Source organism: Parasteatoda tepidariorum, chromosome 9, assembly GCF_043381705.1.
Source record: "Parasteatoda tepidariorum isolate YZ-2023 chromosome 9, CAS_Ptep_4.0, whole genome shotgun sequence".
Lineage (NCBI taxonomy): Eukaryota > Metazoa > Arthropoda > Arachnida > Araneae > Theridiidae > Parasteatoda > Parasteatoda tepidariorum.
This window is the reverse complement of record NC_092212.1, coordinates 68,645,580-68,672,548: the sequence shown is the minus strand read 5'-3', so window position 1 is coordinate 68,672,548 and position 26,969 is coordinate 68,645,580. Positions and strand designations below refer to the sequence as shown.

The 26,969-nt window shown below is 28.1% G+C and overlaps 2 protein-coding genes across 5 annotated transcripts in view; one reads left to right on the top strand and one right to left on the bottom strand.

Annotated features, from left to right (window-relative positions):
* LOC107451757 (Rab11 interacting protein) overlaps window positions 1-12,006 on the top strand; it is a 33,110-nt gene extending 21,104 nt beyond the window's left edge. Inside the window, exons 11-12 of one of the 4 annotated variants that reach the window (XM_043044114.2) lie at window positions 4,256-4,328; window positions 11,572-12,006. In XM_043044114.2, the coding sequence (XP_042900048.1) occupies window positions 4,256-4,319 (64 nt within the window). In that variant the 3' untranslated portion in view covers window positions 4,320-4,328; window positions 11,572-12,006. Of the gene's footprint in view, window positions 1-2,874; window positions 7,515-11,571 lie in introns of those variants that run through there. The other 3 variants (XM_043044113.2, XM_043044116.2, XM_043044115.2) reach the window with 3 other exon arrangements.
* Window positions 8,402-26,969, bottom strand: part of LOC107451750 (FYN-binding protein 1) — a 97,344-nt gene continuing 78,776 nt past the window's right edge. The window contains exons 6-13 of the mRNA XM_071185849.1: window positions 26,139-26,164; window positions 24,610-24,620; window positions 23,794-23,935; window positions 22,191-22,350; window positions 20,833-20,885; window positions 12,189-12,226; window positions 11,048-11,088; window positions 8,402-10,216 (exon numbers count right to left, since the gene is read on the bottom strand). Coding sequence (XP_071041950.1) covers window positions 10,194-10,216; window positions 11,048-11,088; window positions 12,189-12,226; window positions 20,833-20,885; window positions 22,191-22,350; window positions 23,794-23,935; window positions 24,610-24,620; window positions 26,139-26,164 — 494 coding nt within the window. The 3' untranslated portion in view covers window positions 8,402-10,193. The remainder of the gene's footprint in view (window positions 10,217-11,047; window positions 11,089-12,188; window positions 12,227-20,832; window positions 20,886-22,190; window positions 22,351-23,793; window positions 23,936-24,609; window positions 24,621-26,138; window positions 26,165-26,969) is intronic.

Below are 26,969 nucleotides of genomic sequence, written 5' to 3'. Positions count from 1 at the left end.
ACTGGTTCAGCTATATATATATATATTGCATTTAAAAATGTAGTACTTTTCTAGTTTGCTAGAAAGTTTAAATTAAAATTTCACCATCTGCATTGACTTAAACGTTAAAATGGAAGGCGCTAAATAATGCTTGTCTTCATATTATTGGAATCTAAGTTAATTTTAAGTTACATATTATATGATGATAAAATCTCTTTAATCAATAAGTACTGAAACATATTGTTACTATATCACTTACCCATAAGTACAAAAATTTTTGAAAAATGCCTTAAAAGTATAAATATTAATTACGAAGTTGTTGAAGTCAAATGAAGTTTAAATTAAGTTGATACAAGCAATATCTAGCAATGTCTTAACCAGCAATATCTTTTTTATTACATTTCTCATAAATATTCATAATTTGTATAGCATAATATTATTTTTAACATATCTTATAAGTTAAATTGCAAGCACCAAAAGAAAACTTAAAACCATAAAAATATTTTTGTTAAAGCATTGAGCCATCATACTTATTTATTGCTTAAACAATGAAATTGTGGCTTAATGTGACTGAACTCAGCTGGCTGATAAGAGTTCAAAAACTTTTTTTTCATTTTTGTTTTTTCATTACATTGTTCTTAAATTATTTTGAAAAAGTAAAAATGCTAGTCATTAAACTTTACTTTATTTGCCTAAGATTTACAGTGTCAGTTTTGGCATATTTAGTATTCAGCTTTTTGTCACACATATAGATGTCACAAATGAATTGTCTCTCTTATCAGTTACACTAAATTGCATAATCACCAAATTGTAGTAATCTTGTGAAATTTCAACTGGATTGAACCAGTTGACAGTTATTCTGGTAAATAATCTCCTTGAAAAATCAAAATACGACATTTATTTATTATATTCCAGCCTTCATATAGGGTTGCCACTCCACACGGAAAACCTAGAAAATACAGGGAATTTGAAAATCTCCTAAGATAACAGGGGATTTTGAGTTTTTTTTAAAAAAAGAACTGGGAAAATGCAGGAAATTTTGTTTCTTATTTTCATCTGTTAAAAAATGGTAACCGCTCAAAGTGCAGGGACATTTGAGGATGATATTTCAGCTATATTAAACTAGTTCTTTTACTGTAGCTTTATTTGTTATAAGTATGTTCAGCTGTTCCTTTCTTCTCTAAGTTTTTTCAGCAATTATAATTAGTATAGTTAGTCCAATATAGCTCATAGAAGAGCACTGTAATTGTTGTGTTTCCTCTTAATATATTGTGTATAATATGTACGGGGAAAACGCAGGGAATTTTTTTTGCAGATTTCAATGGCAATACTGTCATATTTCGCCATTTTAGCATTTTATTTTTTATAAATTTAGAGAGTTGTCACTCAAGGATTTAGTTAAGATTTTCTCACTAAATACATTTTTTACTTACCTTCTCTAAAAATCCTACTGTTGACACATTAAAATAAAGCAGTTTTCCTTTATGTCCATATTTGTCTACCAGTGAAAAGTTTTTTTTTTTTAATCAGTGGTTGTTATTATTTGAGTTTCTAATAAAAGTTAAACAATTGAGAAAAAAATTACATCATCATTGTTTCTGTATTTTAAACAATTTTTTATTTAACTAAATCATGATTTATAGGTCAATTCTACCATTTATAACTATTATCTTTGCTAATTTTAAGTGCATAAGTCTCAGTTTAAAAAATATCAGGCAGTTCTGATAATTTTTGTTAAAACAATTCTTAGTGTTATTTACACTTATTTCAATTTTTAGTAATTTTAATTTGTTTAAAGATTTTTTTAAAAAAAAACCGACTGTTACTAACATAGCATAATAGCCAATTTTTAATTTTTTTTTTAAATTTCAAATTTAATAAAAATTGGATTAAGTGTAAATGATACTGAAAGTTATTTTTTGAAAAATTGTTAAAGTTTTTTTGATTTTTTTTAAACTAGATTTATGTATTTGAAGTATATATGACATTTGACCTGAATGTATATGACATTTATAAATGGTGGAATTGTGTAAAATCCTGCATATTCCTCTCATTCCCTGCTTCATATATTTTTATTTTATCACTGACATCGACAAATCAAAAAAAAAAGATGTGCTAACTTTAAATTCTCAACATAATAACTTTAAATTCACAACTTATTAACTTTAAATTCAGGACTTCATAAATTTGAATCTGCGTCAGACAAGAGTATTCCATGCCGGCTTTGGCTGCGGGTTCGAATCCCGCTCTGGGCATGGATATTTCTCTCTCTGTGTGTTGTCTTCTGATGTGAGAATGTATGAATGAGGTATTTGTGGCAGGGTGGAGTGGGTATTGTTGCTCGCCTCCGTGACTTTGGTTCACAGGTGCTCGCTGGGTAACGATAAATGAGCAATACTTCCGGCATCTTGTAAGGCGAAGAACAAAAGTTCAGTGCCTGCCGTTATTAAAAAAAAAAAAGAATATTCCATATTCCCCCTCTCATGAATTGTCCAATTTTATCGAGACGGTGATTGCCATCCATATACCTCTTCTACTCTTTCAAAATATTCTTTTAAATATTTTTTTTAAAAATAGAATTCATAGAAAACCCATGACGCCATCCTTTTTTTTATCAGGAAAAAGTCAATGCGTGCGAAAAAAATTCTATTCATGCAAAGTTTTTTTTAATTGAAAACCTTTTTTTTTTTAAAGTTAGTATTTTTATTATAGAGTATTAAGTAACATTAATGCTCTTTCTAAATAAAATTGTTAGTGTTCATGGCAATAGATTTTGTTGTGTCTATTAATTAGGACAAAAAATGTGTAAAAATTTTCATTTTATAACAGTATTATTATCGCTAATAATAATTGTCTTTAAATTATCTTTTTGCTTAACTTTGAATTTTATTTTAGGTAATTCATCAGAAGACTGGTTCAGCTATTAATACACCTATTTAATATGTATCCAAAACATCATTAGATTAAAATTTTGAATGATTTTAAACTGTTATTTTTTAAACTGTTTATTTTATCTTTTATAAGATCATTATATTTAAATATAAATGGCAACTGTAATCACGGTTTTGAAAATTTTTAAAAATTTTTCTCCATTCAGTGACTAGGTGTTTTGGATTATCGAAATTAAACATCAGAATAATAGTACATTTAATTCAATGCTTGTTACAATGTACAAATTCATTGTTTGTAAAAGAATTTTTTTTAAAAAAATACAATAATTTTTTTTTAAAGAATTTTATATTTATATTTTTTAGAATTTGTCGAAAAGTTGAAAGAAAAGAAATGAACTGGGCCTATGAAAAATATTGAAAAAAACCTATTTTAATTATTTAGGTTTTATTTGTGTTAATTTTTTTTAAAATGACAGTGTTCAGTATGTATCAAATAATAGAGGAATCTATTAATTTCTTCTCCTTTAATTTGAATTTTGACTTATATTGAATCAAACCTTTGAAAAATATTGCAATAAAATCCAGTTAAGTTAAAACTTTAATAATAATTTTCAAAGTTTAAGTTTAATGTCCAGTTAATGTTTAAAATTTACTTTTAATAAAAGTACCCTTAAAAAAAATTAATATTCAATATCTATTAAATAGGAGAGGCACAGATTAATTTCTTATTATTTAATTTGAATTTTGGCATATATTGAAACAAACTTTTGAAAAATATTTAAAAAAATCTATTCTGGTTGTTTAGGTTTAAAATTATTTTTTTATTGTAGTATTCAGTATATATTAAATAAGAGATTAGTTTCTTCTCATTTCTTTTCTTTTTTAACAGATATTAAATTTTTCTGATTCAAAACTCACATGCACATAAAAAAAATTTGTGCTACTAACTGATAGTGACTGCACACTTTCAGTGTTCTATAAATCAGGCTTTATGGGAAAATTAAACATTAGGTTAGGCTTTTATCCACAATTTTTACTCTATATCTGAGAAATATGGGAACTGGTTTTATTACCCTGTATCTTTTAACTGTTGATAAAAATATAGTTGGTTTCATTATAAACGTTTTGTGTTTATATTGAATTTGATATGCTTTGTTACATAAATTGTTTCTAATGTTGTTTGAATATGAACTATGAATGAAACTATATTAGTTTCTTAGTTCTATTTTAATTTTCTTAAAATAATGATATTCGCATGAATATTTTATTTTAACAATGATTTATGTTTGTTTTCTGTCATCATTTAATATAAAAAGTTGTGATTTTATTGCCCCGTTTTGTGAAATCAATTAATCAGGTTATGATTAATTTATTTTTGTGAATAGTGTAAAATTTTTGTCCAAGATGTACATGAAAGGATGTTATTCGAGAACAAATGTAACGATCTGATCTTTACAGGTATTTTTTATTTGTTTCTTGTATAATGTATGTACATATATATTGTTTACAGTCAACAAAATATCTCATGTTTACTTCATTGATTATGATTTATTTATTTACATGAATTGTTTAAGGTTGTTTCTTGCTTTGAATTTATTTATATATTTTTCTTTAAAAAAACTGTTACGATTGAGCGTTTTGAATTGTTTACCTTAACTGAAACAATGGAATATATCACATCAGTTGTTTTTAGAAGTCTTTTAAAGATGGTGTGTTCCACAACAGAGTTTTTGCAGTTCGCTCCAAATGTCTTCAACTTTTGAGAAGTTTATCCGATAACGGTTATTAATCGTTAGATTGTTGATTTTTCGATTGATTCAATTCATAATTTTGCTTGTGACGTCATTAATCTTTATTTAACCCTTTGAGCGTTAGTCCCGGCTTTTTCCGAACTTACAGCTGCAAGCTGGACTGCGTTTAAAAGCTAGTTTACCCCATGTTCTTCCATGGGAGAGAGGTGTGTAGCAGGGAAATTTTCGTTCTATTTTACCCAGGGGCTAGAGTCTAGACGGTTAATTATAATTATTTTATCAATGTTTTAAATATTGTTTTATTCAATTTTAAATATTCAATTCAGTTTTAAATATTTCTTTCAGAAAATTAAGCTACAATAAAAAAGTTAGAATCTTAATAAAAAATAAAGTACAATTCGCGATTTTTAAAAATTTGCACAACACTCCAACAGATAGTGCTTTGACCATTTTACTTTAAATGCATCGATCAAACTCTCAATTTCAAAGTGTATATTTTATTTGAATTTTTATTTTGATTGTCGAAAAATATTGCCCATACATTGCTAGAAAAGATTTTGTATTAAAATGGAAAGTTTATTTTCAAAATAATTGAATTCTACATAAAATCATTGACATATGACAACAAAAAAAAAGATGGAAAGAATATCTCCCCTCTTTTAAAAATGAAAATCAATTAAACTTTTCAGTTTATTTTCAAATGACATTGTGAGAACAGTTTGAAGTGGGCTCCAAAAGCTCTGTATCAGGAAATTGACCTAATGTTTTTATACAGTTAAGGCTATGTGTTACCGTCATGTTTACATACTAGAAAAAAAAATTCATTTCAGCATTTTGTGTTATTGAAATTAATGTCGTTGCAAATTAGTAATAACTTGTCAAGAATATTTAGAAATTTATTATATTACAGGAAAATAATGAAACAGTGTAATTACCATTAAACCTAATTAAGTTAAAAAAGCTGATAAAGTTTGGAATTCAAAATAAATTTTACGTTTCATTGCATTATTATTATTAATTCAGTTTTGAAATAGAGTCCATTTTTTTTAGTTGATATCTCTGAATTATGTAGAATAGTTTTCTAGATAATGTTTTTTAACAGTTCATTTTTAACTATTTTAGTTTTTGCAAATAGGAAAATTAGTTTTAACACTAACAAAAACTAAAGTAGCTCTAATCTGCTGTAAATTTGTATGTTCCATACAACTTCAATTAAATTAACATCAATTAATTTTTACAACATATTAAATAAATGTTTCGAAGATAATATTCACATATTGTATTATATTATTAATCTCTTACTTCCATTTTATTTGAAATCAGAGAGGGTGAGATTTTGTCAACTGATTATAATTATGAATGAAATGTTTTAATACATATAACACTTTTTTGATATAATATATTGTCTATAAATAATATATATATATGTATTACTAATATATATATATTACTTTATTAATCATGGCTTGCCATATACATAAATGAAATATATTGTTGAATAGATTGCACTTATTAAGAAATACTTAAAAGCCGTGCTAGGTATATTTATAATGCATGCAAAGGTATATTTATAATACATACAAATAAACATATTTTCGTTTTACATTATTGTAAAATAGAGTTTATGAGAGTTAAAGTATTTTTTTATAAATAAATTGAAAGGCGAAAAATGTTAAATTAAACTTTCATATTTTTCTCGATTTGTTCCCAGCATTTTCAGCGATAGAACAGCATCCGAGTAGTATGCAATATCACATATATATGTATATGCGATATATCCTTTTATTTACTTGATACTGATAGATAGGAGCTTACGTATTTACAATTTATGCCTTATACTGAATTATGTGATAAAATATTCTTTCAAGTAATTTTTGATTCATTATAATGTATTTTCTGTTTACAAAACAAGAAATTTTACTTTCCAGATAAATTTCTATTAGTAATTATGAAAATAATTGCTTTTACATTACACATTTTAGAAACTTTTAACCTATAAAAATTTTTAATTAAGTTATTTTTGATTCATTAAAATGTATTTTTTGTTTAAAAAACAAGAAATTTTACCTTCCAGATAAATTTCTATTAGTAATTACGAAAATAATTGCTTTTACATTACACATTTTAGAAACTTTTAACCTATAAAAATTTTTAATTAAGTTATTTTTGATTCATTAAAATGTATTTTTTGTTTAAAAAACAAGAAATTTTACCTTCCAGATAAATTTCTATTAGTAATTACGAAAATAATTGCTTTTACATTACACATTTTAGAAACTTTTAGCCTATAAAAAATTTTACGATATAGAGCTTATTGTCAACTATCTAAACACAGGCTGAACGTTTAAGTGTTGAGTATGCTGTTATTACAAATTTTTATTATAATTGCTGTTAATCTGTTATACTATTTAATTGCTGTTAATATCAGCAGAATCAACCATATTGAAGTAAACTAGTGATAAATTTATATTCAGAGTTAATATAGAAATATACGTTTGTTGTAAAAAGGTTTAAACTTATTCAAATATCTATCTAAAACAATTCTATAACAGTATTAAAATTATCAACTTTAACACTAAGTTATCTTCATAAGTAACTAAAGTAGGTAATAATGCTTCACAATAATATTAAGTGTTAATATTTGTAATAAAATTTATCTAATTTGATATTTTAGTACTAAAAAATAAACTTTTTTATGGCACTGTTAAATTAACAGTAAGGAGAAGTAAATTTTTGTCATTTATGTGTTTTCATTTGTTTTTCTTTGAATTTATAAATCACTGAATGTCTTTCACTAAATTTATGAATTGCATTTTTGTAAAATAGAAATGGAATAACGATACTTGTATTTGGTACTTGTTGTGATATAAATAAATGATGAATAATCCCAGAACTTGTGGAAAACAGTTTTAACACAAACTAATTCACACAATTAATTTAAACTGGTGTGAAAATTAAGGGTTTATATTTGTAAAAATATTCATAAAATTTAATTCATTAGTATTGAAACACATTTTTAACTGTTAAAACGGTCAACAGTAAGCAATTAAATGTTGCAAATAAGTTGGTTTAAAAAATGTTTTTCACATTTTTAATCTTTCATAGACATGGTGCATAGCGTTTTTAAAAAGTAATTTTTTTCGTTTTTTAAAAGCCCTTGAAGGTGCTTTTTTAATTGGGTGTATTTAAAAAGTGCTTAATTTTCCCTGTTTGAAAATGAGATTTTTTTTTCTTTACTGCGATTTTCGCCATGTATTATGCAAATGCATGCTTTTCACATTTGTTCTATTTAAAGTTTTCACAATTCATTCAGACAAAATTAATTTTGGCGTACCGTTGGTCCGTAGCGTATGAAAGAGCCAATCATCTTATATGTTTTATGACTTACTTCTAAGTCCGCCAAGTGCTTCTACTGAGCTGTGTTTGGCGAGATTATTGCACTCGCATGTGCAACTCTGCTGGATTTAAGATATTTTCCACCCTCTGATATTAAACCGAAAAATCTCTCGATCTTTTTATAGTGGCTAATAGAATCAAGAAAAGAGTTGTCAGAAACTAGTTATTCTATCATTTAAAATATTTGAAAATTATTTAGCATTTGTTAATGTATAGAGTGCTTAAAAATAGTTTTTGAGTGCTTAAAAGGTGCTAATTTTTTGTTGAAAGATTTGGCTATGCACTCTGATGGAAGTTTTAAACAGCATTATTGTAAAACAAAACTAAAGCTACATTACTTATATTTGGTACTTGTGCTAAATAAAAATAAATGAAACAATCACAGAAAATTCAAAGCATTTATTTTATAAATTTGATCACTTTATCAAAATTAGACCACAAGTGAGTTTACACAAGACTAGACATGTTGCCATTTTTTTTTTACAAATTCTTCTAGAAATATTACTATAACATAAAATACAAATCATTGAAAAATAAATACACACAAATATTTACAAAGTTACTGCAGTATAAAATGAAAACTACTAATAATAGTTTGCTTACAAAAAATTTCATTAAACAGTGAAACTGTTTTTTTATATAAAAAAAAAGTATAAAAAATCACATTTACATGCAAGAAAAGATAAAATATGTACAATCAATTCTATATAAGTATAAAAATTAGTCTTACACGAATCATTAAAATAGTTGAATTTCCATTGTTTCTCAACTCTTTCAGTTAGGAATCACTTAAGCACAAGAAATTTCAGATTAAGATTTTAGTGAAATTTATATTTCTTTCATAAAATTTCTATAAATAAATCAACATTTATTTTTAAAATCCGCTTTCTTATTTCAGTTCCTATCGAGCAAAATCTTTATTAAATAAGTATAATACATTTCTTTCTTTGAAAAGGCTACCATAGTTTTCTTTCTTTTTTCCATAAACATTGCAGATTATTGAACATGAAACTACATAATTTTCGATCATTTCATAACAATTTATTTTTAATATACAAACTGAATTACTTTTTATAAATATTATTTAAAACATTATTAACTATATAATTTCAATACAAGCATAGAAACAGATTCTACATGAAATTCATGATTATTCAAGTTAGGGGTATCATTTTATGTAAAATAATTCATTGAAAAATATTGCAGCTGCTGATCTTTTAAATAACTGCCATTAGGTAACACAGTTGCACCACTAAAATTAAATTTTATAATAAGCATATGAGATTTCAAGTTTTAAATACAGCTTAAACCATTTCATTTTCAAGCAGTTCCCCGGTGAAAAAAAAATTATTAAATTTTTTAAAAAAATTATTACTTTTGAGTTTTCAAATATGATTTAAAAAAGTAATTAAATTGCAAAATAATGGTGGTACCCATTTTTAAAATTTTTTGTTTTTAGACAGTGACAAAGTGACAATCAAAAGAAAAGGGATCTCCCAATGAGGTAACCCAGGTTCGAATTCCAGCGATGGCTGGTCATTACGAATTTCGCACCCGGTTTACTCTGACCACAGTGCTGATGTAAAATATCCTCAGTAGTAGACAGATCATGGGTTCAAGTCCCTTTTCCGTCAGGCTAAACATGGAAGATAACGCAAACGCCGGTAAATTCACAAAAAAGTCCTGCTTAAAGGCTAGTTTGCCTCAATGCTTGATCCAAGAGTTTCCTTGTCTTCTGGGTTGGGTTCAAAATTACAAGGCTACGGATTTGAGCAGTGATTGTTGTAAACTCAGAATTGGGTTGGCTGTTCGACACCATTCTGTTATGTTCCAATTCCTGGATGAGTGATGTTTGTATTTCATTCTTAATTACAAAAAGTGAGTTAAGCTGGTTTCAAAACGAGATTCTTCATAGCTTTTTCATTGATTTTATTACTTCATTGATTGATTACTTCATAGCTTTCTCATTGCCAATTATACTTATTTATTACAACATATCAATCAACACATATTGATTTTTAAGACTATTTACAATTTTTTTGTACTGATTATATGCATTTTATTTAACGAATGAATTTTTTCAAAAAAGCATTTCAATGCTTTTTCCTAAATGAAAAACAGAAAACTTTTTATATTTCTTGTGCTGTTTTTCAAAACAAGAGTTCCAAGTGTATCTTCAGTAAGTTACTTCATAAATACCTGTAAAACAAAAATAAATATTTTAGTTTCTTTAACATTATGTACAGCAACATAATTCCATTCATTACAAAATCACATTAATTAGTTAAAATAAAATTAATAAAGATCAATGAGGAAGAACGGTTTATGTCCATGAAAACTGATTCTGAGAAGAAACAAAACTACCAAACCATCTTCACTGCATAATAACTCTGTGGTGGGGACTATCGATTTACGATTTGTTTAAACTTAGTAATCCTCAACAGAGGACTACCTAATCTTAATTTTTGCGAAAAATGGATATAAACCTTTCTTTTCCCTTGTAAAATTTAATTTCTTCTCACTTGTAAAATTATATAAAGACGTTTTTTTTCAAACAAATTAAGAAATATTTTATAAAATGATATTTTTACAAAAATGCCTTCTCTAAGAATTTTAGCATTATTGAATGAATGAATTAGATAACTTTGAGGAGAAACATTCTGAGTATTTTTAAATTTTTAACACCATATGTATAATAAACATTGCATTTACTTTACATTTATGAAATCCTTGTCAGGAAAAAAAATCTTGACAAAAAGTTGTGAACTTAAGTGTATTTTTTCCCTTAAAAATTAAAAAGCTACCCTTAATGATTACTTCAATTTTAACAAAACGTCTAAAATTACATATTGAGAGCAGTAATTATGAAACATCAAGTTAAAATTTTTTAGTATTTAGTGAAACTTTACTATTACTCTTAAAAATACATTTTTTCATGAAATATAAAGGCTATATAATAAGTAAACTACACATTTCTCCAAGATTTTTTGTTTGTTTTTTGCAATAAAATTGAAGATAAATTCAACTTACCTTCTTCTTCTTCTGATCTAGCTTCACAATACAATTCCTCACTGAAAAAATGTAATGAATTCAGTATAATTATTTATATTAATTATTAAAATTATAATAATTAATATAAATGTAATGTCTTTAGATAATAGAAAAAAATGCATGCATAAATTACTTCTAAGCTTTTCTTCTGAATTATGTAAAAATATTCATTTTGTCAAATTTATTTTATTATGATAAAGGATTAAAATAAATGTAGATACTGAAAAATACATAAAGGAGTTTATTTTCTTTCTGACAATGCAGATCAAATAGAAAGTCAATCAGAGATACCTAGTTGAATCTATTTTTCTAACTGAAAACTACCTGGTTTATTTTAAAACCAGCTCACTGTATTTTTTTTTTATTATTCTTTTAACTTGTTATTCCTTAAAGATAATTTAAATTCAGATGCATAAAAAGATGTTTTTATCTTCCTTGTAAATATTATAAATAAACTTAGCCCTTTTATCTCATTAACTTAAAAAGTTTATTTTCTTCTTTAGGTAAATGCATGTTCTGTGACTCCATCTTGAACTCTAAACCTTTTCTATCTCCCTTTTCTCATGTGTCAGACATAGTTTCTAGTACCTTTGACTCAGCTGACTGATCGACTGGGTCGTTCAACTGAAAGGGAGGGGGGGTAAACACTTCACTCCCCTTTTTATTAATTGCATCATTTTAACATGAAAATATCATTATTCCTTGCAATTGAATTACCTTATTTTTTTAACCTTTACATTTTGTCAAAAAGGCTGATTAAAAAATTAATAAAGAACAATTTTCAATAATAGTGACACTTTAATCCAGGGTTGATCGGTTGTCTGGCATTTTTGATACTAACGAACCAGATAGACTAATTTAGAATAACGTGTGTGTAGAGAGGTTATTAAAAATATGAATTGTTGAAAATGTTACCATGAAATAATTTTTAATACTTTTGCTTATATAAATTTTAAAAATAAAATATTTTACTTTCTGTTTGAAATAAACAAAAACAAAATAGCGTTTTTGATACTATCGAACCAGAGAGCTAGACTCATTTAACTTCTATAACTAATTCTGCAACTTCTAGAATAAAGTGTGTGTAGAGAGGGTTGTTTAGAAAATCCTCATTACTTACTTAATACTAATCACAGATTGTCTTCTTGTTATCATCACCTAAAATGTCAATTTTACAAGTGTTAGAAGATTTCATTTTATACAAAATCGTTATGTATCGTTTTTTTTTTTTAATTATTATTTTTTTTTAGATAAATAAATGTCTATAGTCATGCTATTTACTTTGGTATTAACAAAATCTATAAAGATTACCAATTAAGCAATCAAACTAATCGACATACTTTATTTGTTGAATTACTCAAAATTACTTAGTAGATGGCTCAAGGGATAGAGCGTTCGCCTTCCAATGAGGTGAACCGGATTCAAATCCCAGCGATGGCTGGCCGTTACGAATCCGCATCCGGCTCGCACCGACCACAGTGCTGACGTGAAATATCCTCAGTGGTAGACGGATCATGGGTTAGATTCTTTTTGTCATCCGGCTAACCGTGGGAGGTTCTCATGGCCTTGCTCTCCATGTAAAGCAAATGCAGATTAGTTCAGTCAAAAAGTTCTCTACGAAGACTAATCTCTACGGATACTTGATCCATGAGTTCCCTTGTCTTCTGGATTGGGTTCAAAATTACGAGGCTACGAAATTGAATATTAATAGTAAACCCAAAAATTGGGTTGGCTATTCAACTACGGTTATATATATATATAGAAAATTACTTAGAAAATTTAGAAATTGTTTTAAGGTGTAAACTTTTAAATCTATATGAATATGTTTGAAGTAGTAGGTAATGAGTATGGCCCAGAATTAAAGAATATTAATATTTTTTTCTACTTTATATGATTTTTTTTTAATAACGGTCGTTGAACAATCGACCCAATTTTGGGTTTACGACTACTAATGTTCAACTCCGTAGCCTTGTCATTTTGAACCCAATCCAAAAGACAAGGGAACTCCTGGATCAAGTATTGGAAGAAATTTTGATGGAACTAACCCACATTTGCAATTCTTGGAGAGGACGAACATGAGAATTTCCCACGGTAAGCCTGACTGCAAGGGGACTCTAACCCATGATCCGTCGACCACTGAGGATATTTCACATAAGCACTGTGGTCGGTTTGAGCAGGATGCGGAATTCGTATGGACCAGCCATCGCTTGGATTCGAACCGGGTTCACCTCATTGGAAGGCGAATGCTCTATCCCCTGAGCCATCATGGCTCTATTCTATACGATTGCTTTTTTTTAAATCAGAAAAGTCAATTCTGCTTGAAATTACTGGCTAAAAGGCAAGTTGGTAATTTTTTGAAATGGCCTATTTTCTTGCTTATTATATGAATATATGTGTATATTGATATTAGTAACATATTTCATTAATTAGATTTATTATTATAATAGTAGAAAAAAATTTCTTTCTTTTAATAAACAGAGGAAATATATTAGGAAATATAAAATAAAAACACTTTCCTTGTTTTAAACGAAAATAATTCCTTAGATTTAATTTAAAAGACCATTTTTTTGAAATTATCATGAAAATTGTAATTTTTAATCAGAGTTTCCTGACAGAGATGAACTATGTTTCCATTGCCTGTTTTCAAATATTCAGTAACACAGTTTGAAGTGTTCAGTTAAATTATTTTCTAATGTTTAAGTTTTGATTTATAAAAATACAAACTGNATTTTTTTTAAGAAAGAGATCGGTAAATTCCTTTTTGCTACATATGTAGATAAAATTTTCCTCGTATGCTAGTATTAGTCAAAAGAAGAATGAATTTGAATTGTCATCAGACAAAGAGTCAGTTAATTTTATTTTATAACCGTTGTTGAACAGCTGACTCAATTTTGAGTTTACGAGTACCAATGTTCAACTCCGTAGTCTTGTAATCTTGAACCTAATGCAGAAGACAAGGGAACTCCCGGATCTGGAATAATTCGGGGAAATTTGTCTTCGTGAAGGATTTTGTGATGAAATTAACCCACATTTGATTTACATGATGAGAAAAACCATGAAACCCTTCCACAGCCTGACGACAAAAGGACTACCATGATCCATATTTCCTTTAGGATATTTTACATCAGCACTGTGGTCGGTTTGAGCAGGATGCGGAATTCGTATGGACCAACCATCGCTTGGATTCGAACCCGGTTCACCTCGTTGGAAGGCGAACGCTCTATCCCCTGAGCCATCATGGCTCTATTCTATACGATTGTATTTTTTTTAATCACTTGTTAGAAAAGTCAATTCTGCTTGAAATTACTAGCTAAAAGGCAAGTTGGTAATTTTTTGAAATGGCGTATTTTTCATGCTTAACTCTATATTATATGAATATATGTGTATATTGATATTAGTAACATATTTCATAAATTAGATTTATTATTATAATAGTGGAAAAAATTTCTTTCTTTTAATAAACAGAGGACATATATTAGGAAATAAATATAAAATAAAAACACTTTCCTTGTTTTAAACGAAAATAATTCCTTAGATTTAATTTAAAAGACCATTTTTTTTGAAATTATCATGAAAATTGTAATTTTTAATCAGAGTTTCCTGAAAGAGATGAACTATTTAAATGTTTCCATTGCCTGTTTTCAAATATTCAGTAACACAGTTTGCAGTGTTCAGTTAAATTATTTTCTAATGTTTAAGTTTTGATTTATAAAAATACAAACTGTGACGAAGCTTGCGATTATGATGCGATTTAATCTTCTTTGCTTATTTTTTCAAATAATGAAAAAAACAATTCTAAAAAAACTATTTTTAGAATGCATCATTAATAGAACCACAGAAGCTAGATACGTTAAGCGAAAGATGGCCAAAATTATAAAATTGTTATTAAATTATTACTATATATTAAAATTGTTATTAATTGTTCATATTATGCATTATAAAAACTAGTTTATATTTGATGAATTTTAATTTTTGTTAAAAAGTACATTGAATCTAGACACTTTATGACTGCAGATTATAAAATATTATTTTAAAAACACACACAAAATCAATAATAAGTAACAAAATAATGTTAATAGTCACACACATAACATAGAGCATGCGGGAATTAATCATGCAATAAAGAACATAACAAGGAAAATTAAAAGAATAAACATTAGAAGACACAACATTTAAGACATTTCTGTACAAAACACAGGCAATGACTATTTTGGAAAGACCATTAGACATATAAGGGATAGATTGCGTAAGAAATTTGCGTGTCATAAAGTAACACATTTTTGTGCCATTGTTTTGAACTGAATTATTAAATTTCTCGCTTAGCTGATCGGACTAGTCAAAATTCTATGAAATATTTGACACATTTAGAACTGAGTTATTAAATTTCTCGCTTAGCTGATCGGACTAGTCAAAATTCTATGAAGTATTTGACACATTTAGAACTGAATTATTAAATTTCTCGCTTAGCTGATCGGACTAGTCAAAATTCTATGAAATATTTGACACATTTAGAATTGAATTATTAAATTTCTCGCTTAGCTGATCGGACTAGTCAAAATTCTATGAAATTTTTGACACACTTAGAACTGAATTATTTAATTTCTCGATTAGCTGATTAGACTAGTCAAACTTCTATAAAATTTTTGACACATTTAGAATAGGGTTTATAGGGTCGCTAATTTCTTATACTCCATTTATTTCTTATTTCCAATTGATCCATGGCTTAAATTTCTGTATAATTATATTTTATGTGGCTATTGTGTCCAGTAGACCTGAAAATAGCCATTCGCTGAGTGGTATGTCAACAAAATAAAGTGGCGACTAAATTAAATAAACAACTGGTCACGTTTTTCCATTGTTTTTATCCCCTCAAAATTTTTTTCGTACACGTATTCTCTTGCACGGTGAAATCAAGTCAGTGTGTTTAACTAAATTTTGTCACATATTTAAATTATTTTTAGTGTTGAATTAACTTTTTATTGCAGTAGATTATAAATAGATTCCTTCTTCTACTTCTTTGTCAGCACAACAGCCTCTTGCAGGCCTTGGCTGCCTCAACAGTTGATAAACGCCAGCGCCTCCTATCCATGGCATAGACAGATACCATAGATTATAAATAATGCCGTAGATAATATATATATATATAGTTTAATATCAGCCAAAAGAGGGAGGAAAAAAGTAAAAAGTGGAAATTAAATTTAAAGGCCTATCGGTGTTGGTCACCGACTCATTAGGTCTGAGGTAAAAGTGGCTACTAAGTTCTTGGAATCTACCTTCCAGTGGCTACTAACTGAAAACTTACATTTTCAGGTTTAGTGAAATTGAATTGGCATAGGAAAAGAATTGGCATATTGATGTTTTATCAAAATATTTGAGATATGCAGCACTATGATCAAGATGTTCTGTAACAACCTCCCATAATATGTATTTTTTAATTTAGCTTTTTGTTAAAAAGGAAGTTATGAATTCGTTGCGATTAACCTTTTATTTACCAACGATATTTGAAAGTACGACAGTCCCGCAGTGGACTGATCGTAAAGACACGGTTCCCAGTTGAACATTGCAGTCAAGCATCACTGGATGTGGTCAGAAGGCGGGTGGGGAACCACTTTGATCATCCTGTTTAGGGACTGAGGGTGCGCGGTATCGGTCCTCTTTAAACTGTTCTACCATAAAGTGCTCAACTTCGCGCTGGTCGTCGGCCACCAAAGCAGCTGCAGAGGATCAAAATTGCGATGGTTCGTCTCCGGATCATCCTCGAGGATGTTTCCCAGACCGTCGCCAATAACCCATTGTGCAGCTCTACAAAAAAGTACCTACCTAGCATTCTAGACGCCTTATGATTACAAACTAAGGCAAACAACGTTAAAGAGCACAAAAATATTTATAAAATACAGACAGCTGTTTCGGATGCTCAAAGGGCAACCTTCATCAGTGCAACCTGCCTTAGTTTGTATTTTAGCACAAAGGTCGCCCACTTGTGTATTTATTTGCCTTATGATTAATTTTCATAATTTAGAACAACACAATGGCATGTTATAAAATGTAAGCAAAAGTAAAGTTAAAAAATACAACACTGAAACTTTTAGTCTATATTCATATAGAACTGGTGTAGAGCGCTGATTTAAACCATGCTTTTTGAAAGAGTTAGCTTAGTTTATAAGTTATTAAAGAATCTTTTAAATAATAGCATTCATACATCTCAAAAAAATTCTGGCAAAATATAAATTTCATTTCAAGCAATAAAAGCTATGTGCCATTTCTGCCAATGCATACAAAACGGTTCTTTAAAATCAAAAGCCACTACATTTTCTAAGGCAAGCAGTAAATTCAATCCTCTGTTTTATAAAAATTAAACGAAAGTGTTTCGTTGGTTCAACTTGCCTCACGCATGCAGTAATCTTAGATAACCATCTTACATTCTTCTCTATGGGAGTGGTGCATTCCTCATCTTCGGAAGCAATCTTTGCCTGTTAGTTGTTAATTAGTAGTTAGTAAACATTTTTGAAAACAAGGTTAAGTTTTTAATTAGATTAGTTGAGGGTAGTTATCTGAATAACTTTTTTATTTCGAACTAAAAATTTGTTTGGTTAAAACATAATTAAGAAATAGGTATTTAATTGTTATAACGAACTAAAAAAGAATTATCTGAAGAGATAATATGCATTCAATATAATTTAGTTCTAAGATAATATCCTTATAGCTATTTCCTCAGAGGTATTAATAACTATATACTAGATATAGTTTGTCTAAAGAAAGAACTCCTCTAGCCATTCGTCTAGACCTGTGGCGGTGACTATGGTAACGAGGTAGAACTAATTCAAGTAGGGGTGTGGGGACGGCGAAAAAAATGAAATATTTTTCTTCTGTCTATTGTGTTAGCCCTAGATTGAAGAGAAGCTACCCTCCCTGAAATGCGCTATTCTTGTTTCCATAGCAGCAGACAGCCTCAGACTTTGTGGCGGGGGGAGTTCTTACTGTAGAATATCATTAAAGTTAACAATTCTCTGTTTTATTTATTTATCTCTTCTATAACAATATAGTAATTCTCAAGTTTTTATTATCTATTTAATTAACTTTAAGAGAATATCAATAAAATTATTTCCTCATTGGTATCAATAATAATTATATCTTAGATAGTATCTTTTAAGTTGACAATTTTATGTATTTATCTTTCCAATAATAATAAAGTACAAGTTTTTATTATAATAAAAAGTATAATCTGAGATATTATCTATTTCGTTAACTGTAAGAGAATATCAATAAAATTATTTCCTCATCAGTATCAATGATAATTACATCTTAGAAAATATCTTTTAAGTTAAAAATTTTCTGTTTTACTATTTATCTTACCAATAATAATAAAGTAATACTTAAGTTTTTATTGTTAGAATAAAAAGTATAATCAGAGATATTATCTATTTAATTAACTCAAAGAGAATATCAATAAAGATATTACCACAGTGGTATCAATCTAATAGTGATACATCTTTGATAATATCACTAAAGTTAACAATTCTCAGTTTTATTTATTTATCTCTTCTATAACAATATAGCAATACTCAAGTTTTTATTATCTATTTAATTAACTTTAAGAGAATATCAATAAAATTATTTCCTCATTGGTATCAACAATAATTATATCTTGGATAGTATCTTTTAAGTTAAAAATTTTCTGTTTTACTATTTATCTTACCAATAATAATAAAGTAATACTTAAGTTTTTATTGTTAGAATAAAAAGTATAATCAGAGATATTATCTATTTAATTAACTCAAAGAGAATATCAATAAAGATATTACCACAGTGGTATCAATCTAATAGTGATACATCTTTGATAATATCACTAAAGTTACAATTCTCAGTTTTATTTATTTATCTCTTCTATAACAATATAGCAATACTCAAGTTTTTATTATCTATTTAAATAACTTTAAGAGAATATCAATAAAATTATTTCCTCATTGGTATCAACAATAATTATATCTTAGATAGTATCTTTTAAGTTAAAAATTTTCTGTTTTACTATTTATCTTACCAATAATAATAAAGTAATACTTAAGTTTTTATTGTTAGAATAAAAAGTATAATCAGAGATATTATCTATTTAATTAACTCAAAGAGAATATCAATAAAGATATTACCACAGTGGTATCAATCTAATAGTGATACATCTTTGATAATATCACTAAAGTTACAATTCTCAGTTTTATTTATTTATCTCTTCTATAACAATATAGCAATACTCAAGTTTTTATTATCTATTTAATTAACTTAAGAGAATATCAATAAAATTATTTCCTCATTGGTATCAACAATAATTATATCTTTGATAGTATCTTTTAAGTTAACAATTTTATGTATTTATCTTTCCAATAAAGTATACTTAAGTTTTTATTGTTATGATAAAAAGTGAGATATTATCTATTTAATTAACTATAAGAGAATATCAATATAGTTATTTCCTCAATAGTATTAATTATTACATTTTATGTAATATCAATAAAGTTAACAATTCTCTGTTTTATTTATTTATCTCTTCTATAGCAATTTAGTAGTACTCAACTTTTTATTATCTATTTAATTAACTTTAAGAGAATATTAATAAAATTATTACCTCATTGGTATCAATAATAATTATATCTTAGATAATATCTTTTAAGTTAGCAATTCTACGTATTTATCTTTCTAATAATTATTAAGTAATACTTAAGTTTTTATTGTTATGATAAAAAGTGAGATATTATCTATTTAATTTACTATAAGAGAGCAGCAATACGGTTATTTCCTCAAAGGTATTAATAGTTACATCTTATATAATATCACATTACACTGTTTTATTTATTTATCTTTATAATAAAAATAAAGTAATAGTAAAGTTGTTACTGCTATAATAAAAGTATAACCTGAGATATTGTTTATTTAATTAATTATGAGAGAATATCAATAAAATTATTTCCTCATTGGTATCAATAATAATTATATCTTAGATAGTATCTTTTTCTTATTCAAAAAATTCGATTGTCTTATTCAAAAAACACATATCTGATAAAATCACCTTTTATCACTCTTGGATTTAATAACTTCAAAATAAATATTGATAGGAAGCAAGCACGAAATCTTATCAATAGACTAATAATAATGTTAAGCTTGTTTAAACAAATTCGAACAACTCAAAAGTTATCTTTCTTTGTTTATTTGTTTCACCTTTAGAATAAAAAGACTGAAATAAAATTAAACAACTTATGAGATATCATAATAAAGCCTTTATTATCCCAAATTATGAAGATTGTAAAATCATAACTAAAGATCATCTCATGCAAAGATAACTTGATCTTTTTTTTTTAACTTTGAATATATATATATATATATATCCAAATCCAGAATGCTTCTTTAATTCTATAATTAAAGCTAAAGATTATAATTTTTAAAAAATATTTAAAAACAAATTACGTTTTTAAAGTTAATTAAGTTGAAAAATTTTTCTACATTTTAAATAAATAAACCTGGAACAGATTAAACCTAAAATTAATTTTACAAACTAACTAAATATAAATACTATATAAATATTTAATTATAGATAATAAATTATAGATTGCGAAGACATATATTATTAAAGAACACAAACTAGAGAATAAACACAAAATAGAAGCAGGTTTCACATGTAAGGTAGAACAATGGGTATTGGGTTAAAAAAAAAAATGGACATCACGAATACAAAACTCTTCCACCATACAAGAAGCAAAAAAAGCGATAAAGCTTACAGATTTAACGGAGAGTGGATCTACCTCAATGTTTGCCAACTCCACATAGCCAACTGAAAACAAATCAGAAAGAAATATTAAAAAACGCAGAAACATTTAATCAGGAAATAAAGTAATAATTAACAATTAAAAAAATAGTAAAATCGTCTTGGAAAAACAGATGGTAGTTCTTGACGTAGCTTATTGCTGTGCCAGGGGAAAAAATGACAAGGTTAATGTAAATACAAGTATGCAAAAACTTTGACTCTAGAAAAAGTTATGACATCAGTTAAATTATAATCTGATTTGTCATTGGACGAAAGGATTGTAAATGAATTATTTTTTTTAAAAAATTAGACGTGATGGTTATCCGGTCAAAAGCACTTGGAGTTTGGTCTTTGGTGGCAATTTGGACAGTTGGGAAATAAAGGCGGCTTGCACGCAACGATGCCTACATTTTATATTATAACCGTTGTTGAACAGCCGACTCAATTTTTTGGATTTGCGATTACTAATGTTCAACTCTTTAGCCTTGTAATTTTGAACCAATCCAGAAGGTAAGGGAACTCCTGTATCAGTACCCCCAAAGGTATGATTTGTAATGGGAACATGCAGGACTTTGCGACTCGACAGATTTAACATGCATCAGTCACCATTTGGTGACCCACTACACTGGGAGTCTTCGGACGGCGGGGATCGAGCCCACGACCTCTTGGACATGGGACCAGTACCCTATTAACCAGGCTATCTTGGCCCTTTAATAATTTTACTTGCAAAAAAAGAAAAGAAAAGAAAACGTTCGAAATTGGCAGTCTGACATTAGGCTTAGGGAGCTTACTTCGTAGCCTTGTAGTTTTGAACCTAATCCAGAGGACAAAGGAACTCCTGGACCAAGTTTTGGGAGAAATGTGCCTTCGTCGAGGACTTTTTGATGGAACTCACCCGCATTTGCGTGAACTGGAGATGAAAACTTCCCACGGCTTTCTTGACGGCAAGGGGACACTAATCCATGATCCGTCTACCACTGAGGAAATTTTACATCAGAACAGTGGTCAGGGCAAGCCGGATGCGGATTTGTTTCGACCAGCCATAGCTGGGATTCGAACCCGGTTCACTTCATTTGAAGACGAACGTTCTATCCCCTGAGCCATCACGGCTCACCGAGCTCTCATTGTGAAGAACTTGAGTTGATCTTAAGTGGCAGTTTGAAGTTCACTCAGCTGGTCTGGGAAATAAAGGCGGCTTGTGCGCAGCACAGCCTGCATTGTCACAATCGGGTCGATGCTCACAAAATTATATTTCATCTTTCTATTACTTACAAAAAATGCAAAGATATAAAGCGGGACAATGTATATACATATATATATTGAAATAATTACTTTTTCCTTTCTCGTTTTTAACAAGCCATTTTCCAGATGGGTTACCTTCCATTCGTAAAATAAGAACTGTTTCACCTTTTTTCACAGGAAGGTCACCTTTACCACCACGACTGTCAGTCTTGACTAAACCATCATCAATAGGGATTTCTTCACCTGTCAACTGAAAAAAAAAAAAAGAATTCCGAGATCAGAATTACGCAACAATTTATTTTTAATACGAGAATATTGAACCATTTTAATAAGAAATATATTTCAATGAACCAGCATCATATTTGACTTAAATACTAGCTGGATCGAAAAGTTTTTCAAGAAATTTAAAATGTTAATTCTGGACTCTTTGATAAGGGTTGTTCTTAAATTAACACATAATATGCCACATGTTATCTTTAGTTCAAGGCTGGTTTTTGAAGACGGGGTGTGCCAATCAAAATTTAGACTTGAGGAACTAGAAACGCCCTTTATCATCAATCACTGCACATTGTTGGAATCTTTGGCATAAATTCAATTTGGACGATGCCAAAATAATTTCTACCCTTGTCAAATCAGCTCATCTCGATACCCTGGAATCTTCTTTTATTCATATGAAGCCTGTGGAAATGCATTTTACTTTGATATGCCTCTCTCGGCTTTTGCGGGTTTTTTTGAGTTTTGTTTCTGGCCTTTATTTTTCCATTTTTCGTTGACATCTTTACGTTTCGCATTTCAAATCACTTATTTTTTTTCCTCATTCATGTATGACAAGTCTTGAAAATAGGCGCCTGTTTTTGAGTTCTTGAAACATGTTGATTGTTATTTCCAATTTATATATTTTTGAAATGAAGAAAAATTTTAATTAAGTAATATTCACTTGATTTGATTCACTATTTCATCAATAATGTGTTGTTCTTAACTAAGGATATGAGAGTCACTTTCTTCCTATACTTAAATAAGAAGAGTTTAATTAATGAGAAAACATGTTTATTTTATATGTCATATTAAAACACATGTTTTTCCATTTTTTTATATATTTTTTTCTGATTGAAGAGAAACATTTGGATACATAATTAACTATGAATAAAAAACATTGAATTTTTTTTCTTAAATCTTTATGTTTGGAGGTTTTTAATGGGAAAACGTGTTTTTCCAAATCTTTGTATTAGGATGTTTTTAATGGGAAAACGTGATCTATATGGCTTACTTAAAAAAAAAAAAATTTCTCCTATTTTTACTCCAAATTTTTTATAAGGAAGTTTTTAATGGGAAAATTTTAATGGGCTATATGGCATAATAAAAAAACTCGTTTTTCTTATTTTTAGTCCAAATCCTTATATAAGGAGGTTTTCATTGGAAAAACATATTTCTCCATTTTTTTTTTAATTTTCGTTTTACTCTGCATTTTTTTTTCTTTTTTTAAAAATTGAAAACATGTTTTTATGAATGCATTTAGCAGTGAGGAAAGAACATCTAATGCTATTACTAAATTTCATAAAAATGATGTTTCTAAACATCATTTTTATGAAACATGTTAAATGGAATTTAGCATTTTAAACTAAAATAGAATTTAGCTCCTTATCTCTTTTTTAAATAAACTAATATTAAAGGTAAAGTAACTAAGTTAACTTACTCCAAATTTTCTTCTCAGTTTCTCTTGTTCTTTTTCCCGTTTTTCTTTCTCTTTCTGTTCTTTTCGTACTTTCTTCTCTTCTTCTCTTTGGAGCCTTTCGATTTCTTTTTTATTATTGCTATACACTGGAGATCCAGACTCTCTTTTAATTTAAAAAAAAAGAAAAATTATTCCCCCGAAAGAATATCGAAATTTATATAGAATTCGGGAACTAAATCTTTTTTTACGCAGTGTTACCATGCGTCTTACAAATAAATATTAAAGAGTGATTGCGGAAATTAAAACTTCGTTAATTTAATACATTTGTGACCACTTCTTTTTTCTCCAAAGAAAATATGTAGGTATGAGAGTTCTCTAAAAGAAGAAGGAAATTCTTTCTAGAACAAATATTTAGAACAAACGCTTTGCTAGAAAACTTGAACAAATACATCCATTATTAGATTATGAAGTATAAGTTACGGCTAAAGCTTGAAAGCAGTTAATTTGCACATTAACTAGCCAGTCTGCAGATTGTTAATATGCTAAATACCTATAGCCAATCTGCAGTTCATTAACATTCACATTACCTATAGCCAATTTGCAGTTAATATGCACATTACCTATAGCCAATTTGCAGATCGTTAATATGCACATTACCTGTAGCCAATCTGCAGATTGTTAATATGCTCAATACCTATAGCCAATCTGCAGCTCATTAATATTCACATGACCTATAGCCAATTTGCAGTTAATATGCACATTACCTGTAGCCAATTTGCAGATCGTTAATACGCGCATTACCTATAGACAATCTGCAAATCGTTACGTGCACATTACCTATAGTCAATCTGCAGATTGTTAATATTCACATGACCTATAGCTAATTTGCAGATCGTTAGTATGCACAATACCTATAGCCAATCTGCAGATCGTTATATGCGCATTACCTATCCAATCTGCAGATAACTAATTTGCACCGTCAAAGTGTAGAGAGAGAGTTTTTCTTAATTTACTCGGTAATGTGCATATTGCAACGGCTTCTGTATCGTTAAAGTTCGAAAGCTTGCTTATTTCATTCAATCAACTAATTAAGACAATTGTAATTGTAAATATTCTAAACCGTTTTATTCTTGATATTACAATTTTTAAATTGATTTATGATTGATTCTATCAACCAATGTGTTGGTTTCAGTAGCTTGATTTTTAGACGACGAAAAATATATAACATGCTAATATACGTATGCAGAAAAGTTAGTTTTAAATTTGATTTGCATAAGTTGATAATGAGTAAAATAAGCTATTATGCTATGCATAAAATAGCAGATAAGCTATACATATTATGGTTTTTGTTGAAATGAAAATTTTAAAAAAAAATCTGTTTTTAACGTTAAAATTAATATCAGGGAAACTTATTTCTTCATTGAAGAATTTAGTTATTTCTTTTTAATTTGAAAAATACAATTGGAAATACTAATATAATTTTTTAAATAAATGTTTTGCAAAATAAAAACGTCAAATGATTGATTCTAATTAAAATTCATTACTGGGTGAAAAAAACAGTCCTAACTCTCGGTACCCTTTTAACCCTCCCATGGAACCTTAAGGTTCCGCGGAACACGGTAAGGATTAATAAAATTTTATCTTTCTTAAAGGCATTTATCTTAAAGAAATTATAAACTTACTGTGACATAAATTTTTTTTAAAAAATAAAACAAGTATTATAAAAAAAAAAATTTAAGTCAATTCCTTCTTAGATCAACAAGAAATTTTTTTATTTAGTNTATCAAAAAAATTCTCACAAAATTATCTTCATCGAAGCCGATGCTTTACATCCGGCGTTCAGTACTATTTCATATTGTTTTACAACACATGGTTTTAGCCCTCTGGTGGGAAAGACTTTAAAACAAAACTTACAACAGTTACTTTTCTCAACAACTGAAATTTAGAATAGTGTGATTAAGAAAAATATGTGAACTGTTTGCAATTTCAAATTAATATTGAAACGCACAGGTTTAGAATTTTCTACAGTGAAAAGTTTTTGGAACTTCAGTGTTCAAAAAAGTATACAAAAGCTAGACGTTAAGAACGTATCCAATGAGCGAGCATCGGATTGCTTCGAAATCCGAAAACTGCGAAAGCAGTGGCGAGCGCTAGCGAGCAGGGGCCGAACACTCCTAGTACATTGAATTACCATTCTTACCATAATGAAAAAAAGTAACGCAATATTATACAATATTCAATATTGTTTAAATAATTCTTTATGTTCAAATTATAATATTATGAAAAACTTGCATGAGCCATACGCAAATTAAAAGGAGAAAAAAATATGTGTTTTCAATACGTTTTATAAAATAAAGTCAACTTACATCTTCAGCGTCTTGATACAATTCTTCTGTAATTAAAAAAAAATATGAGTATTATAAAGTGATAACATAGAAAAAAAATTTATAGTAACAAAAATTTAATAAAAATGATATGTTTTAATTTTTCAATTTTCTAGCTATGAAGAGTTTTATTTGATTATACCAACCTGAAGAAAAGGAAAACTTGTAGTTAAACCTATTTATCTAATTTTTCTAATCAAAATTAAAAGAAATGTTTTAAAAAAACTCATTTTGTGTTTAATACAATATGATTATGCAACAATATTTTTTCATAAGAAAAATAGCCTCCACACCCAGCTGGGCATGATTTTATTTTCGGGGAGTCGCGTGAATTTGTTGTGTGACAATGAGATACTTCCAAGTGACATAGTATCTCGATCCTGATTGGTTGCTGAAACGTAACATTTGTTTACGTTAACAACTGTTCATTCCATTCTATTTCTAGTAAGCAAAGCCCATCAAGTGTCAATTCTCTTAAGTGACACATTCTATATTCTTTCACAAAAATTTTCATTTTTCACGATAAATTTTTTACTTAACACAAAGACACGCATGACGCCATGTGGAACATAAACAAACTAATTGTGCATCGAAGTTGCCAGGTGCACAAAACAAAAATATATCACGGTTACAATAAAATACATGAACAAATAATGATATAAGCAAAAGACGTGCCGACCGGCCTGTGTTGGGGGCAGGGAACTGTCCTTGCATCAGAAAGGTCCTGAGTTCAAATCCAGGGCAAGGCATGGATGTTTCTTTCTCTCTCTGTGTGTTCTATGTCCTTTCTCCTTTATGTAAATGTAATAAAAT